This window comes from Garra rufa, chromosome 5, assembly GCF_049309525.1.
Source record: "Garra rufa chromosome 5, GarRuf1.0, whole genome shotgun sequence".
NCBI classification, from domain to species: Eukaryota; Metazoa; Chordata; class Actinopteri; order Cypriniformes; family Cyprinidae; genus Garra; species Garra rufa.
In genome coordinates this window covers 56,053,981-56,070,555 of record NC_133365.1, presented here as the reverse complement: position 1 = coordinate 56,070,555, position 16,575 = coordinate 56,053,981, and the positions used below count along the sequence as shown (strand labels likewise).

Genomic DNA, 16,575 nt, shown 5'->3' with positions numbered 1-16,575 from the left:
CATGAAAAATGAATAAAATCTTGAAAAGTCATAAATTAACAAAATCACAAAAACTCATAAATTTATTAAATCTCAAAAATTTATAAAAATTAATAAAATCTTGCAAAGTCATGAAAAATTAATAAAATCTTGAAAAGTCATGAAAATTAATAAAATCTTGAAAAGTCATGAAAAATTAATAAAATCTCGAAAAATTTATAAAATCTTGAAAAGTCATGAAAATGAATAAAATCTTGAAAAGTTATAAAAATGAATGAAATCATGAAAAGTCATGACAAACTAATGAAATTATGAAGTCGTGAAAAAATAATAAAATCCTGAAAAGTCATGAAAAATTTATAAAATCACCAAAACTGAAAATGAAATCTTGAAGTCATGAAAATTTCTAAAATCACGAAAAGTCATGAAAAATCAATAATATCTTTAAAAGTCATGAAAAATTAATAAAATCTTGAAAAGTCATGAAAAGTCAATAATATCTTGAAAAGTCATGAAAAATTAATAAAATCTTGAAGTCATGAAAAATTAAAATTTTGAAAAGTCATGAAAAATGAATAAAATCTTAAAGTCATAAATTAATAAAATCACAAACTCATAAAAAATTTATTAAATCTCAAAAATTTATAAAAAATTAATAAAATCTTGCAAAGTCATGAAAAATTAATAAAATCTTGAAAAGTCATGAAAATTAATAAAATCTTGAAAAGTCATGAAAATGAATAAAATCTTGAAAAGTTATAAAAATGAATGAAATCATGAAAAGTCATGACAAACTAATGAAATTATGAAGTCGTGAAAAAATAATAAAATCCTGAAAAGTCATGAAAAATTTATAAAATCACCAAAACTGAAAATGAAATCTTGAAGTCATGAAAATTTCTAAAATCACGAAAAGTCATGAAAAATCAATAATATCTTTAAAAGTCATGAAAAATTAATAAAATCTTGAAAAGTCATGAAAAGTCAATAATATCTTGAAAAGTCATGAAAAATTAATAAAATCTTGAAGTCATGAAAAATTAAAATTTTGAAAAGTCATGAAAAATGAATAAAATCTTAAAGTCATAAATTAATAAAATCACAAACTCATAAAAAATTTATTAAATCTCAAAAATTTATAAAAAATTAATAAAATCTTGCAAAGTCATGAAAAATTAATAAAATCTTGAAAAAAGTCATGAAAATGAATAAAATCTTGAAAAGTCATGAAAATGAATAAAATCTTGAAAAGTCATGAAAATGAACAAAATCACGAAAAGTCATGAAAATGAATAAAATCTTAAAGTCATAAATTAATAATCACAAAAACTCATAAAAAAATTATAAAATCTCAAATTTATAAAAAAATTAATAAAATCTTGAAAATCTCGAAAAATTTATAAAATCTTAAAGTCATGAAAATGAATAAAATCTTGAAAAGTCATGAAAATGAATAAAATCTTGAAAAGTCATGAAAATGAATAAAATCTTTAAAAAAGTAATAAATTAATAAAATCTTAAAGTCATGAAAAATTTATAAAATCACAAAAAGTCATAAAAAATATATAAAATCCCGAAAAGTCATAAAAATCTTGAAAATTCATAATTTATAAAAAAAAATTCACAAAATACCTAACATCAATATATAGAATCACAATCTGTGTTCTCTCTATTGAAAATATTATAAATGAAAATTAATAAAACCTTAAAAATGAACAAAATCTCCAAAAATTGGTGTGTGATTTTATGCCTTCATTGACACTTGGTTGGTAAAAATGTGTTCCTGCAGGTTTTGTGCGAGCGAGGGGCGGCGGCGATATCCGCGATGTCAATCAGAACTCAGAGAACTGGGCCGTGGTGAAAGCCGCTCTGGTCGCAGGCATGTATCCAAACCTGATCCACGTGGATCGCCACAACCTGACCCTCATGGGCTCCAAAGAGAAGAAGGTTCGCTTCCACCCGATGTCTGTCCTCAGCCAGCCGCAGTACAAGAAGGTCAGTGATTGGGGACAATAAATGCAATTTCTGCTCTTTATAATTTCTTCGGTCTTTAATTAAGCAATAAGGTACGAGAGGTCGTGCTGTATCGTGAATAAATCACGGCTGAAGGGCGTTGTTAGGCCTGCAACCCCTTCAGCCGTGATTTATTCATGATACAGCACGGCCTCAAGTACCTTATTGCTTTTATAAAACGGTTACCACACAATAAAAATATTAAAATCAAAAATATATATTAATTTATATATATTAAGTTGTACGTTTTCATAAAATAAAATCATTAACTGCCTTCCGCTGTAAAAAATAGTCCCTAACTGCTGCAGCTGTGTTTACGTTGCTAAGGGTGGTTGCTAAGGGGGTTCAATGATACACAAAACCGTTGAGTGAAGCGGTCATAGCAGTGCCGTATTATGAATACGACACAGCTGCTGACCAATCAGAATTGAGGAATGGAACTAACCGTTTTATAATAATGATTAATAATTCTGATATTTAATTGTTATATTTGTGTATTTTCTTACAGAAAAACATTTATAGTTATAAAAAGTGTGTGTGTATGTGTGTAGACAGTTATTTAATAATTTTTTTTTATTTTTTTTATTATATATAAATATATATGCCACCGTTCAAAAGTTTGGGGTCAGTAAGACTTGTAATAGTCTTTAAAGAAGTCTCTTCTGCTCATCAAGGCTGCATTTATTTGATAAAAAATACAGAAAAAACTGTAATATTGCAAAATGTTTTTACAATTTAAAATAATGTTTTTATTTTAATAGAAATGATCAATGTTGGATAATATCAACAGTTGTGCTGACAAATATTTTTTTGGAACCTGTGATTTTATTTTTATTTTTTTCAGGATTCTTTCATGAATAACAAGTTTAAAAAGTACAGTGTTTATTCAAAATATATATTTTTTTATAACAATGTAAATTATTTATTATTAACTTTTAATAAACTTTTAATTATTAACTTAATACATCCTTGGTGAATAAAAGTATTAATAAAAAAATAAAAAAAAGAAACAATAAAAATGTACTGAACCCAAACTTTTGAATGATAGTGTATTAATAATTTATTAATTATAAATAATTTTATTTATTTATAAAATTTTATATGGTTATATAGTTTGTGTACAAATACATTATTAAAATTGTTATATATTTTATAATTTATTTATTTATTATTAATATTAATTAGAACTTAATTAAATGTGAAATAAAGTATAAAAAAGTAGATGTGAGTAGGCATCTATTAAAAAAAAATAAAATAAAAATTCTGTACCCAGATCCCTCCAGCCAATGGTCAGGCAGCAGCAGTGGAGTCCCTGCCCACGGATTGGCTGATTTATGATGAGATGACGCGAGCTCATAGGATCGCCAGTGTCAGGTGCTGTTCTGTGGTCACGCCCCTCACCGTCGCCATATTTTCAGGATGCGCTAAACTCCCGAGCTCCGCTCTACAGGAATCCGCCGTCCACCGAGGAGGTGCCGCTTAATCATGTTTTTATAAATGACATATCAACTCAACTATGCTATACTACTTTGTCTAATATTTTAATTTCGTAACTCTGAAATTCTTATACTTGCAACCTTTAAAGTATTTAAGAGACTACATGCAATAATTGTAGTTTAAAAAATCATTAGTCACACAAATCAGAAATGAACTTTTGCTAAATGAAAGGTTCGTTTGTGTATGTCTGCATGTGTCTGTGTTCAGCTGACAGTGTGAATGACAGCAGTGATAGTGAGACGGAGGATCGTTCCAGCGCTCGTCTGGCTCACATCAACATCGACGACTGGCTCCACTTCAAACTCCACCGAGAGGTGCGCTTCATTTATTCTTTTCATTCAGTTGTGATTTTTAACAATTCATCCATTAAAGCAGAAGTGATTTAATTGATCAAAAACAGTAAAACTTGTGAAATACTTTTATAATTTATAGTTTTCGTAGTATTCCGCCTTCAATCTTGTAGTATTTCGACTTTACTCTCGTAGTATTTCGACTTTATTCTCATAGTATTCAGACTTTATTCTCGTAGTATTCAGACTTTACTCTCGTAGTATTTCGACTTTATTCTCATAGTATTCAGACTTTATTCTCATAGTATTTCGACTTTACTCTCATAGTATTTCGACTTTATTCTCATAGTATTTCGACTTTACTCTCATAGTATTTCAACTTTACTCTCGTAGTATTTCGACTTTATTCTCGTAGTATTTCGACTTTACTCTCATAGTATTTCAACTTTACTCTTGTAGTATTTCGACTTTACTCGTAGTATTTCGACTTTACTCTCGTAGTATTTCGACTTTACTCTCGTAGTATTTCGACTTTACTCTCATAGTATTTCGACTTTACTCTCATAGTATTTCAACTTTACTCTCGTAGTATTTCGACTTTACTCGTAGTATTTCGACTTTACTCGTAGTATTTCGACTTTACTCTCGTAGTATTTCGACTTTACTCGTAGTATTTCGACTTTACTCTCGTAGTATTTCGACTTTACTCTCGTAGTATTTCGACTTTACTCTCGTAGTATTTCGACTTTACTCTCATAGTATTTCAACTTTACTCTCGTAGTATTTCGACTTTACTCGTAGTATTTCGACTTTACTCTCGTAGTATTTCGACTTTACTCTCATAGTATTTCGACTTTACTCGTAGTATTTCAACTTTACTCTCGTAGTATTTCAACTTTACTCTCGTAGTATTTCGACTTTACTCTCGTAGTATTTCAACTTTACTCTCGTAGTATTTCGACTTTACTCTCGTAGTATTTCAACTTTACTCTCGTAGTATTTCAACTTTACTCTCGTAGTATTTAGACTTTACTCTCGTAGTATTTCGACTTTACTCGTAGTATTTCGACTTTACTCTCATAGTATTTCGACTTTACTCGTAGTATTTCAACTTTACTCTCGTAGTATTTCGACTTTACTCGTAGTATTTCGACTTTACTCTCGTAGTATTTCGACTTTACTCGTAGTATTTCAACTTTACTCTCGTAGTATTTCAACTTTACTCTCGTAGTATTTCGACTTTACTCGTAGTATTTCGACTTTATTCTCGTAGTATTTCGACTTTACTCTCATAGTATTTCGACTTTACTCTCATAGTATTTCAACTTTACTCTCGTAGTATTTCGACTTTACTCGTAGTATTTCGACTTTACTCTCGTAGTATTTCGACTTTACTCTCGTAGTATTTCGACTTTATTCTCATAGTATTCAGACTTTATTCTCGTAGTATTTCGACTTTATTCTCATAGTATTCAGACTTTATTCTCGTAGTATTTCGACTTTATTCTCGTAGTATTTCGACTTTACTCTCATAGTATTTCGACTTTACTCTCGTAGTATTTCAACTTTACTCTCGTAGTATTTCGACTTTACTCGTAGTATTTCGACTTTATTCTCGTAGTATTTCGACTTTACTCTCATAGTATTTCGACTTTACTCTCATAGTATTTCAACTTTACTCTCGTAGTATTTCGACTTTACTCTCGTAGTATTTCGACTTTACTCTCGTAGTATTTCGACTTTATTCTCATAGTATTCAGACTTTATTCTCATAGTATTCAGACTTTATTCTCGTAGTATTTCGACTTTATTCTCATAGTATTCAGACTTTATTCTCGTAGTATTTCGACTTTATTCTCGTAGTATTTCGACTTTACTCTCATAGTATTTCGACTTTATTCTCATAGTATTTCGACTTTACTCTCATAGTATTTCAACTTTACTCTCGTAGTATTTCGACTTTACTCTCATAGTATTTCGACTTTACTCTCGTAGTATTTCGACTTTACTCTCGTAGTATTTCGACTTTACTCTCGTAGTATTTCGACTTTACTCTCGTAGTATTTCGACTTTACTCTCGTAGTATTTCGACTTTATTCTCATAGTATTTCAACTTTATTCTCATAGTATTTCGACTTTATTCTCGTAGTATTTAGACTTTACTCTCGTAGTATTTCGACTTTATTCTCATAGTATTTCAACTTTATTCTCGTAGTATTTCGACTTTATTCTCGTATTATTCCGACTTTATTCTCGTAGTATTTTGACTTTATTCTCATAGTATTTCAACTTTATTCTCATAGTATTTAGACTTTACTCTCGTAGTATTTCAACTTTATTCTCGTAGTATTTCGACTTTATTCTTGTATTATTCCGACTTTATTCTCGTAGTATTTCGACTTTACTCTCGTAGTTTTCCGACTTTATTCTTGTATTTCGACTTTACTTGTATTTCTACTTTACTCGTAGTTTTTCGACCTGTGAGTATTTCGACTTTATTCTCATAATATTAGATTGACTTTTTTTTTTAATTGTGGTACTAAAATGACATCATAATTATAAATTGACATAAATCAAAAGAAAAAATTAAATAATGAAAATATAATAATATGAAAGAAAGTAAGTCCAGCCCATGTAAGTGTGTGTGTGTTTGTTGTCAGACGGCGGAGCTGGTGTTCGGTCTTCGGCAGCGCTGGCAGAGTTTGTTCCTGCGGCGGATCCGCTCTCCGTCTAAATCCTGCTCTCAGCTGGACGAGGCCACCATCCGTACGCTGGTGTCGGTGCTGTCGGCCGAGGAGCTGAGCGCAGGTCTCCAGCAGCCCACCGGTATCGGCCAGAGACCTCGACCCATGACCGCAGACGAACCTTCTCAAGCGCCGTCCTGCAGGAGCACCGGCCGCTGGAGCGCAGCGGAGCCTGAGCAGCAAGAGGAGGAGGAGCGGAGCAGCCCCGACAGGTGTGTGTTACTGGACTCAATACCGCTGGAGTAATGCTGATCTAAAACATGATGTTCCCACAGGCCTCGACTGACCTCTCAGCTAAAGAACCACAGAGCTCATCACTCCAGACATCTAGGAGACGAGAACGGCCCCGTCAAGAGCACTGATGGACCCTCGTCCCCGTCCTCAGGAAAAGTACATCAGGTTTTATCCATTTGAATTAAAGTGATTATGAACGATAACTTTGAGAAAGGTCTGATCTGCCCCTTAAGCTTTTTATTCTTCTTCTTAGACTAAATTTCTGGACGCTACTCCTCCTAGAGCTTTCACCAAACTCAGCCCAGCTCTTCAGACTGATCTCACTCATAGTTTTTATCAAACTGAAGATTAAAAATCATCAAAATCCCATAGACTTACATTGACGGAATGTTCAAATGAGCCAACACTATTCAAACTCCAACTGTCAAAATTCAAACTCCAACTGTCAAAATTCAAACTCCAACTGTCAAAATTCAAATTTAATCTCTCAGAATCCCAGAAACATGCTATTGGCTTGCTAATCATGCTAGAAACATGCTAGTAACTTGTCAGTCATGCTAATGTCATGCTAGTGACATGCTAATCATGCTAAAAACATGTTAATCATGCTAGCAACATGCCAGTAGCTTGTTAATTATGCTAGAAACATGCTGGTAACGTCTCAGTAATGTTAGTGACATGTAAATGACATGCTAATCATGTTAAAAACATGTCAATAAAGCTAGCAACTTGCTATTAGCTTGTTAATCATGTTAGGAACATGCTAGTAACTTGTCTGTCATGCTGATGTGATGCTAGAAACATGCTGGTAACGTGTCAGTCATGCTAATGACATGTAAATAACATCCTAATCATGTTAGAAACATGTTAGCAACTTGTTAATATTAGAAACATGTTAGCAACTTGCTTATCATGCTAGACAAATGCTAATAACTTTTCAGTCATGCTAATGTCATGCTAGTAACTCGTTAATCATGCTAGAAACATATTAGTAACTCGTTAATCATGCTACAAACATGCAAGCAACTTGCTAATCATGCTAGACACATGCTGGAAACGTTAACAACTTCTTAATCATGCTAGAAATATGTTGACAATTACTAATCATGATAGAAACATGCTAGCAACTTGGTATTCATGTTAGAAACATGATAATGACATGCTAGTAACTTGATAATCATTCAAGAAACACGTTAATAACATGCTAATAACTTACTAATCATGCTAGAAACATATTACCAACTTGCTAATGACATGTTAATAATGCAAGTAACTTGTTGATCATGTTAAAAACATGCTAACAACTTGATAATCATGTTAAAAACTTGCTAATGACATGTTAGCAACTTGCTAATCATGCTAAAGACTTGCTAATGACATGCTAGTAACTTGTTAATCATGCTAAAAACTTGCTAATGACATGCTAGCAACTTGCCAGTCATGCTAAAGACTTGCTGATGACATGCTAACAACCTGCTAATCATGCTAAAAACTTGCTAATGACATGCTAACAACCCGCTAATCATGTTAACTTGCTAATGACATGCTAGCAACTTGCTAATCATGCTAAAAACTTGCTAATGACATGCTAGCAACTTGCTAATCATGTTAACTTGCTAATGACATGCTAGCAACTTGCTAATCATGCTAAAAACTTGCTAATGACATGCTATCAACTTGCTAATCATGCTAAAGACTTGCTAATGACATGCTAGCAACTTGGTAATCATGCTAAAAACTTGCTAATGACATGCTAGCAACTTGCTAATCATGCTAAAGACTTGCTAATGACATGCTAGCAACTTGTTAATTATGTTAGAAACATACTAAACATGCTATAAAAATGTTAGAATCATGCTAACTACATTCTAATCATTTTAGCAAAATGCTAGTCATCTAATCTGTCTGTATAAAGTTCAAAACTTTAAGCTTTTACAGCTGCTTTAAACTTTCAAACTAGGCTTTCTCAAGCTAACCTAAAGTCTGTCTGGACAGATGTTTAATGTAGTTGTTGACTGAAGTGTGTGGTTGTCGTTGAAGCAGTGCTGCTCGTCTCCATCCGCGCGGCCGCCGCGATCGAGTGTGCGCTACTTCATCATGAAGAGCAGTAACGTGAGGAACATCGATCTGTCTCAGCAGAGGGGAATCTGGTCCACGACTCCCAACAACGAGAACAAACTCACACGAGCCTTCCTCGAGAGCAGCGCCGTCTTCCTCGTCTTCTCCGTACAGGGATCCGGACACTTCCAGGTCTGATCCACAGCTCTCTTCAAAAAAACTTTTTTTAAATGCTTTAAAAAACGTTTTCTCTCTTCAGATTAAAAACATTTTTTGGCTTGAGAAAATGGCTTCAGAAAACTATGGAAGCCCATTTCCGCCACTGAATAAAAAATTAAAAAAGGAAATTGCGACTTTATCTCACAATTCTGACCTTTTTTTTTTTTTTTAGAATTGTGTGATATAAACTCATAATTGCGAGTTGTAAAGTCAGAGTTGCATGATAAAAACTATGATATAAACTTTTTCTCAAAAATTGTCTCAAAATTGAACTTAATAACTCACAATTGCAAGTTTATATCTCACAGTTCTGAGAAAAAATTGTGCAACAAAAAATCGACCTTTTTTGTTAAGTGGTGGAAACGGGATCCATAGAAAACCTTTTTTTTTTTTTCTCTTCAAAAAAAAAAACATTTTCTCTTTTAAAAAACATTTTCTCTATTCTGATTTTTTTCCCTTTTCAAAAAAATTTTTTTGCTTCAAAAAGTTTTTTTTAAAAAACATTTTCTATCCACATTTTTTTCTCTTCAAAAAACTTTGCTTCAAAAAACATTTTTCTTTTTAAAACACATTTTCTATCCAATTTTTTATCGCTTCAAAAAACATTTCTTTAAAAAAAAAAAAAAAAACATTTTTTGTGTCTTCAAAAACTATCCCCTCTTTATTTTTCTTCCTTTAAATATTTTTTTCTCACTTCAAAAAACCCTTTTTTCTCTCTTTAAATTTTTTTTTCTCTCCATAAACTTTTTTTTCTCTTAAAAAAAAAAACAGCTTGAATTTATTTTCTGATCAGAAGTGCAGAGTGGTTTATACAATATAAATTGCTTCGCAGTATAAACAGTAAAACAACTTAAATTCATCAACAATGAAACCAATTTAATTGTAGTTGTAAAGCAGCTTTATAATTCCGATCAGTGTTTTGTTCTGGTGTGATGGTGTCATATTTGTGAATGTCGTGTGTTTTGGTCAGGGTTACGCCCGCATGACGTCAGCGGTGAGCGGCGAGCGCTGTCTGGACTGGGGTTCTGCGGGTCTGGGCGGCGTGTTCGGAGTGGAATGGATCCGTAAGGAGAGTCTGCCGTTCCAGCTCACGCAGCAGCTGCTCAACCCCTGGAACGACAACAAGAGAGTCCAGATCAGCAGAGACGCTCAGGTCAGAAAACACACACACAGCACAGAGTTTATATCACTGATGACCATGGCTAATGTGTGATCTGTGTGTGTTTGAGCAGGAACTGGAGCCGCAGACAGGAAGTCAGTTACTACAGCTCTGGGAGCGAATCTGAGCCCAGCACACATCACTGTGATCTTTATGTCGTTTATGAGGATTAATGCACTTCAATCTTCTTTCTTCTGTATACCATGTGCTCAGGGTGTTTCTGGCTTCATGAACGTGAGTAATTCAATGTTTTATGAATCTTGTGTTTTTAAAATCTTCACCGAAAGCGTTGGCTCTGATCAGTTCAGTCTGCTTCTTTTAATTGCTGTGCAAATGTTTTTGTCATCTATGATGACTTTGCACAAAGTGTTGACTGTTGCGGTGCTCAAATGTTTCACAGATGAAGAGGAAAATATGAAATATTTAGTCAAAGTGAAGGACAGTTTCAGGTTTAGATTTTTTTATGTTTGAAGTTTGTGTTCTTGGTTCATTGTTTTCTCTGTTAGCTGATCATAAGCTGTACTCCAAATAACTGACATGTTGATGTTGATGTTGTGAATTAAACACTGAAAGCTGCTATATTAATCCAGCATTTTAATAGTGAAAAAAATTCAAAGCAAAGTTGTTTTCTGTTGGTCGACAGTTCATTTGTACCATCGTAAGTTTTGATGAAGTCTGTTCATTTCTCATGTCATCTGTAGCGATGCAATTGTATAATTTGCAATAAAAAATTGCAAATGTTTTGCAGGTGTTTCTCTTGTGTGGTCATGGAAACATTTTATCTCAAATACTTATATTTTCTAGACAGTGATTATTCATTTTTTGAATTTAATCATAAAAAGTAATTTAAAAAGTCTTGAAAAGTCATGAAAATTAATAAAATCCTGAAAATGAACAAAATATCAAAAAAGTCATAAAAACTGAACAAAATCATAAGTCTTGAAAATGAACAAAATCATGAAAAGTCGAAAAAATAACAAAATCGTGAAAAATGTATCAAAATCATGAAAATGTGTGAAAATAACCAAAAGCGTGAACAGTTGTGAAAATGAACAAAATCATGAAAATTTAACAAAATCATGAAAATTTAACAAAATCATGAAATGTCGTTACAATTTAACAAAATCGTGAAAATTTTACGAAATCATGAAAAGTCATGAAAATTTAATAAAATCGTGGAAGTTCAAATTTAACAAATTCATAAAAAATTTAGGAAATCATGAAGTCATGAAAATGTAACAAAATTGTGAAAAGTCGAAAAATATAAAAAAAAAACTTGAAAATTTAACAAAATTGAAAAATTAAATAAAATCATGAAAGTCGTGAAATTGTAATAAAATCGTGAAAAGTCGAAAAAATATAACAAAATCGTGAAAAATGTATCAAAATCATGAAAATGTGTGAAAATAAAGAAAATCGTGAAAAGTTGTGAAAATGTAACAAATTCATGGAAATTTTAAGAAATCATGAAAAATGACAATGTAACAAAATTGTGAAAAGTCGAGAAAATATAACAAAATTGTGAAAAGTTGTAAAAATGTAACAAATTCATGAAAATTTTACGAAATCATGAAAAGGCATGAAATTTAACAAAATCGTGTAAGTTGTTAAAATTTAACAAAATCGTGAAAATTTAACAAATTTGAAAAATTTAACAAAATCATGAAAGTCTTGAAAATGTAACAAAATCGTGAAACTCGTTTCAATTTAACAAAACCGTGAAAAGTCGAAAAAATAAACCAAAATCATGAAAAATTGATCAAAATCATGAAAATGTGTGAAAATAAACAAAATCGTGAAAAGTTGTGAAAATGTAACAAATTCATGAAAATTTTACGAAATCATGAAAAGTCATGAAATTTAACAAAATCGTGGAAGTTAAAATTTAACAAAATCGTGAAAATTTAACAAATTTGAAAAATTTAACAAAATCATGAAAGTCTTAAAGTAACAAAATCGTGAAAAGTCGAAAAAAATAAACCAAAATCGTGAAAATGTGTTAAAATTTAACAAAATCATGGAAAGTCATGAAATTTAACAAAATCGTGGAAGTTAAAATTTAACAAAATCGTGAAAATTTAACAGATTTGAAAAATTTAACAAAATCATGAAAGTCTTAAAGTAACAAAATCGTGAAAAGTCGAAAAAAATAAACCAAAATCGTGAAAATGTGTTAAAATTTAACAAAATCATGGAAAGTCATGAAATTTAACAAAATCGTGGAAGTTAAAATTTAACAAAATCGTGAAAATTTAACAGATTTGAAAAATTTAACAAAATCATGAAAGTCTTAAAGTAACAAAATCGTGAAAAGTCGAAAAAAATAAACCAAAATCGTGAAAATGTTAAAATTTTACGAAATCATGAAAAGTCATGAAATTTAACAAAATCGTGGAAGTTGTTCAAATTTAACAAAATCGTGAAAATTTAACAAATTTGAAAAATTTAACAAAATCATGAAAGTCTTGAAAAGTAACAAAATCGTGAAAAGTCGAAAAAAATAAACCAAAATCGTGAAAATGTGTTAAAATTTAACAAAATCATGAAAAGTTGTAAAAATGTAACAAATTTGTTAAAAAAATTAAAATCATGAAAATGGTGAAAATGTAACAAAATCATGATGTTTTTTTTTTGTTGAAATTCTGAGTTTATATCACGTAATTCTGAGAAAATGATTTTCGAAATCACTTTGGCTACATTCTGTTCAGCTTTGATCTGTCAGTCAGAAAATGCAAGGTGTTGATGCACCTGAAGGCTGGAGGTGGATCACGAGTGTTTAGCGCCACCTTCTGATTCAAACACACTCTTCAGCTCAGCCAATCGACTCATCCGACACAGGAACCACATCTGAGCCACCTCTGACCTCTCAACCTTTATGAAGGCATGCAAAATAAATAAATCAAAGTTATGTTACTTCAGCGTTCATTCATCGTTCTTCATAGCTGGAAAACGATACGATGCATGTGGAAGTTTGAGTCGCTGGATTGGAGTGAAATATAATTTGTGTTCTCTGTGGAATTATTTGACTGGTGATCAAACTGAATCATGATTTCAGCGGTTCTGTCGTCAGCCGCAAATGAACAACATGGCAACTCCACACAAGAATTATTTGCATTAAATATCCCATATGGTGCAACCAGTCTTGTTTGTTTCATCTGTTTTATTTACAATAGACAAAGAATACAAACATATATACATCTGAACACTGATTTATGCCGAACCGACTCCATATCCATTAGGACACGCAACTGCATCCAGTGTTGGCCAATATTAACATCTTTATTAATCATGATGTTCATCTATCAGCATCACGGCTGCAGACCTCAACAATCAAAATGGTTTGATATTTTGTCTTCATTCATTTAAATGTGTCAATTATTGCTGACCTCAATCTTGATGCACAAAACAATTGCAGGAAAGTCTGTTATATTTGTAGCAATAGCCAAAAAATACATTGTATGGGTCAACATGATCCATTTTATGCCAAAAATAAATGTTCAAAGAAGATATTTTGTAAATTTCCTACCATAACTATATCAAAACGTCATTTTTGATTAGTAATATGCATTGCTAAGAACTTCATTTGGACAACTTTAAAAGGCGATTTTCTCAATATTTTGATTTTTGTGCACCGTCAGATTACAGATTTTCAAATTGTTGTATCTCAGCCAAATATTGTCCTGTCCTAACAAATCAAAATGATGCAAAAAATGATTTTATGACTGTATTTCTGTCTTGTTTTTCATTACAAACAATTAAACATTCTTAAAATCAAGACAGAAGTAAAATAACATCTGGCAGCGGAGTAAGAAAAATCAACATTTAAAGGCAAAACAAGATTATTTTAGTTATCCTATTGGCAGATTTTTTTCTAAACATTTAATTTCGAGTCATTTTGCATCTGCAGTAAATGTAGCTTAAGGATGTTGAAATTCTGAAAAACACAAACTTTTTGCATTGTAGTGAAATATTTGGACATTGGAATGAATTTGTGACTCTAAAAACATTTTGATCTATCATTATGATGCATTTCTTTATGAACCTGAAATGTGTTTAATGCATTGCAGTGTAGCGATGTAATATTTAATGCATCAGCTGTAATCCATAGTAAAGGAAAAGCATCATGAAGTGTTTAAAAGCATCCCATGATGCATTTGATGAAGGTCACCAGTAAACAGAGCTGGGATATTTATGTTTAGACTTCAAGGCGTTCTGCGGGTCTTACAAACTCTTAATTCACATTTTCACAAATTAAAACCTAAAAAGGTCGTAAATCAAAGCAGAAAGTCTTGAATTCATGAATTTGTGACATTAAATGTTGCACACACTGCAAAATTGAATATGCTCCTCAGTTTTTTTGTCTTGTTTTCTAGTACAAATATCTAAACATTCTTGAACTCAACTCAACTCAAGATATTACATTCTGTTTTTTAAAAAAGTTCTTAAAATTGTGTTAGTTTTTGCTCAAAACAAGCTAAAATATCTGCCAATGGGGCAAAAAAAACCTTGTTTAGTCTTTGAATTAAGATTATTTTTCTTAACCCATTGCTTGTTTTAAGCTAACAAAATTTTGTTTGTTTTTTTATTTAGAAAACAAGACTTAATATCTTAAAAGATTTTACTTGTCAAATAAATGCATCTTGATTCAAGGATGTTTAGATATTTATACTAGAAAACAAGACAAAAATACTAAGAAAAAACATTTTTTGCAGTGTAAACATCCTTCAAGATACATTTATTTGCAAATGGAACATGTTTCAAAATACCTCTTAAAAACAGTTTTCTCAGAATAAAATGTGTTATGTTTGCTATTACCTGTTTGTTTGTTTGTTTTTCTTCTTTGTAAAGTGACCTTGGGTTTTGGGGGAAAAAAAGATTATTATTATTATTATTATTATATTGCAAAAATGCTTTTCCTACTTAGATATTTTGGCTGGAAACAACAAAAAAAGAAAAAAAAAATCATAATAATTCCTAAGTAATAATTATATTTTTTAAAAATTCAGTGAGTCAAATTTAAGTGAGTTTTTGCTTGAAACAAGCGAAATATTCTTGTTTTCTGTTTGAAATAAGATTATTTTGGTTGTTTTAAGCAAAACCTTACTATCTCAAAAACAAAAATTCTTACTCGTCTAGAAAATCCTTCTTGATTTAAGAATTTTTCGAATATTTTGGCTGGAAATAAGACTAAAAATTTTACTAAAAAGTTAAAAAAAAGCATTGTTTTCCGAAAAAATCTAGTTTTTGCTTTGAACAAGCTGAGTAATCTTATTTTAAACTGAAAACAAGACTTATAAGCAAAAACTCCCTTAATTTTTACTTGTTTTTTTAATATATACTGTAATTTTTACTTGTATAGAAATAGATATTTAAGATTTTTTAGATGTTTTGGCTGGAAACAAGACACAATATCTAAGTAAGAAAAGCTTTTTTTGGCAGTGTATTATTCTTAATTGAAGTCTTGTTTTCTAGGAAACTGCTTAAAACAAGAAGAAATATCCATCAATGGGGAATGAAAACTTGAGCCGCTTAGCAGATATTTCTTCTTGTTTTAATCGTAAACTCACTTCATTTTCATCAATTTCTCCTAAAACAAGACATTTTATCTTGCTTCTTAAGTAAAGGCATCTTGATTTGTGAATCTTTTGACATTTGCATGGAAAACAAGACTTTTTGGCAGAATTTTTTTTTTTTGTAGATCCATTTCAAACTTTGAAGCATTGCTAATAAAAGACATTTAGAGGCAGTATTGATGTATTGTGCCTCATTCGCTTTTCTTTACTTGGTCTTAAAAAGTCTTAATAAAACCTGCAGAAACCTTGTATACACTGCTGCTTAAAAGTTTAAGATCAGTAAGATTTTGTTTTTCTAAGATGTTTCTTCTGCTCGTCGTGGCTGCATTTGTTTGATTAAAAATACAGAAAAAAAATCTAATATTGTGAAATATTATTATAATCCAAAACAATTTTTTATTAGAATTTTCAATGTTGGAATCCATTTTTTTTTTTTTTTTTTTGAATTCTTTGATCAATAAAAGGGTAAAAAGAACAGCTTTTATTTAAATCATGTTATTTAATGTGGCACTTAGGACTGCAGTAACAGCTGATGAAAATTCAGATTTGCATCACAGAAATAAATTATATTTTACAGTATATTCAAATAAAGACCATTATTTTATATCATAATAACATTTTGCAATTTTACAGTTTTTTTCCCATATTTTTATTCAAATAAACGCAGCCTTGATGAGCAGAAGAAACTTCTTTAAAAACATTGCAAGTCTTACTGACCCCAAACTTTTGAGCAGCAGAGTATGTGTTTTGTACCATGTTTGATTTGTGATCATCATCCTCATCCTCATCCTCATCCTCCAGCCTGTGGT

At 31.0% G+C, this 16,575-nt stretch overlaps 1 protein-coding gene across 2 annotated transcripts in view; it reads left to right on the top strand.

The window, feature by feature from the left end:
* The window catches only part of LOC141335460 (3'-5' RNA helicase YTHDC2-like), a 42,636-nt gene extending 31,700 nt beyond the window's left edge, over positions 1–10,936 (top strand). Inside the window, exons 23-30 of one of the 2 annotated variants that reach the window (XM_073840934.1) lie at positions 1,769–1,974; positions 3,266–3,464; positions 3,697–3,803; positions 6,440–6,735; positions 6,799–6,913; positions 8,801–9,007; positions 10,005–10,187; positions 10,267–10,936. In XM_073840934.1, coding sequence (XP_073697035.1) covers positions 1,769–1,974; positions 3,266–3,464; positions 3,697–3,803; positions 6,440–6,735; positions 6,799–6,913; positions 8,801–9,007; positions 10,005–10,187; positions 10,267–10,320 — 1,367 coding nt within the window. In that variant the 3' untranslated portion in view covers positions 10,321–10,936. Of the gene's footprint in view, positions 1–1,768; positions 1,975–3,265; positions 3,465–3,696; positions 3,804–6,439; positions 6,736–6,798; positions 6,923–8,800; positions 9,008–10,004; positions 10,188–10,266 lie in introns of both variants that reach the window. The other variant, XM_073840933.1, reaches the window with a different exon arrangement.
* Positions 10,937–16,575: the final 5,639 nt, after the last annotated feature.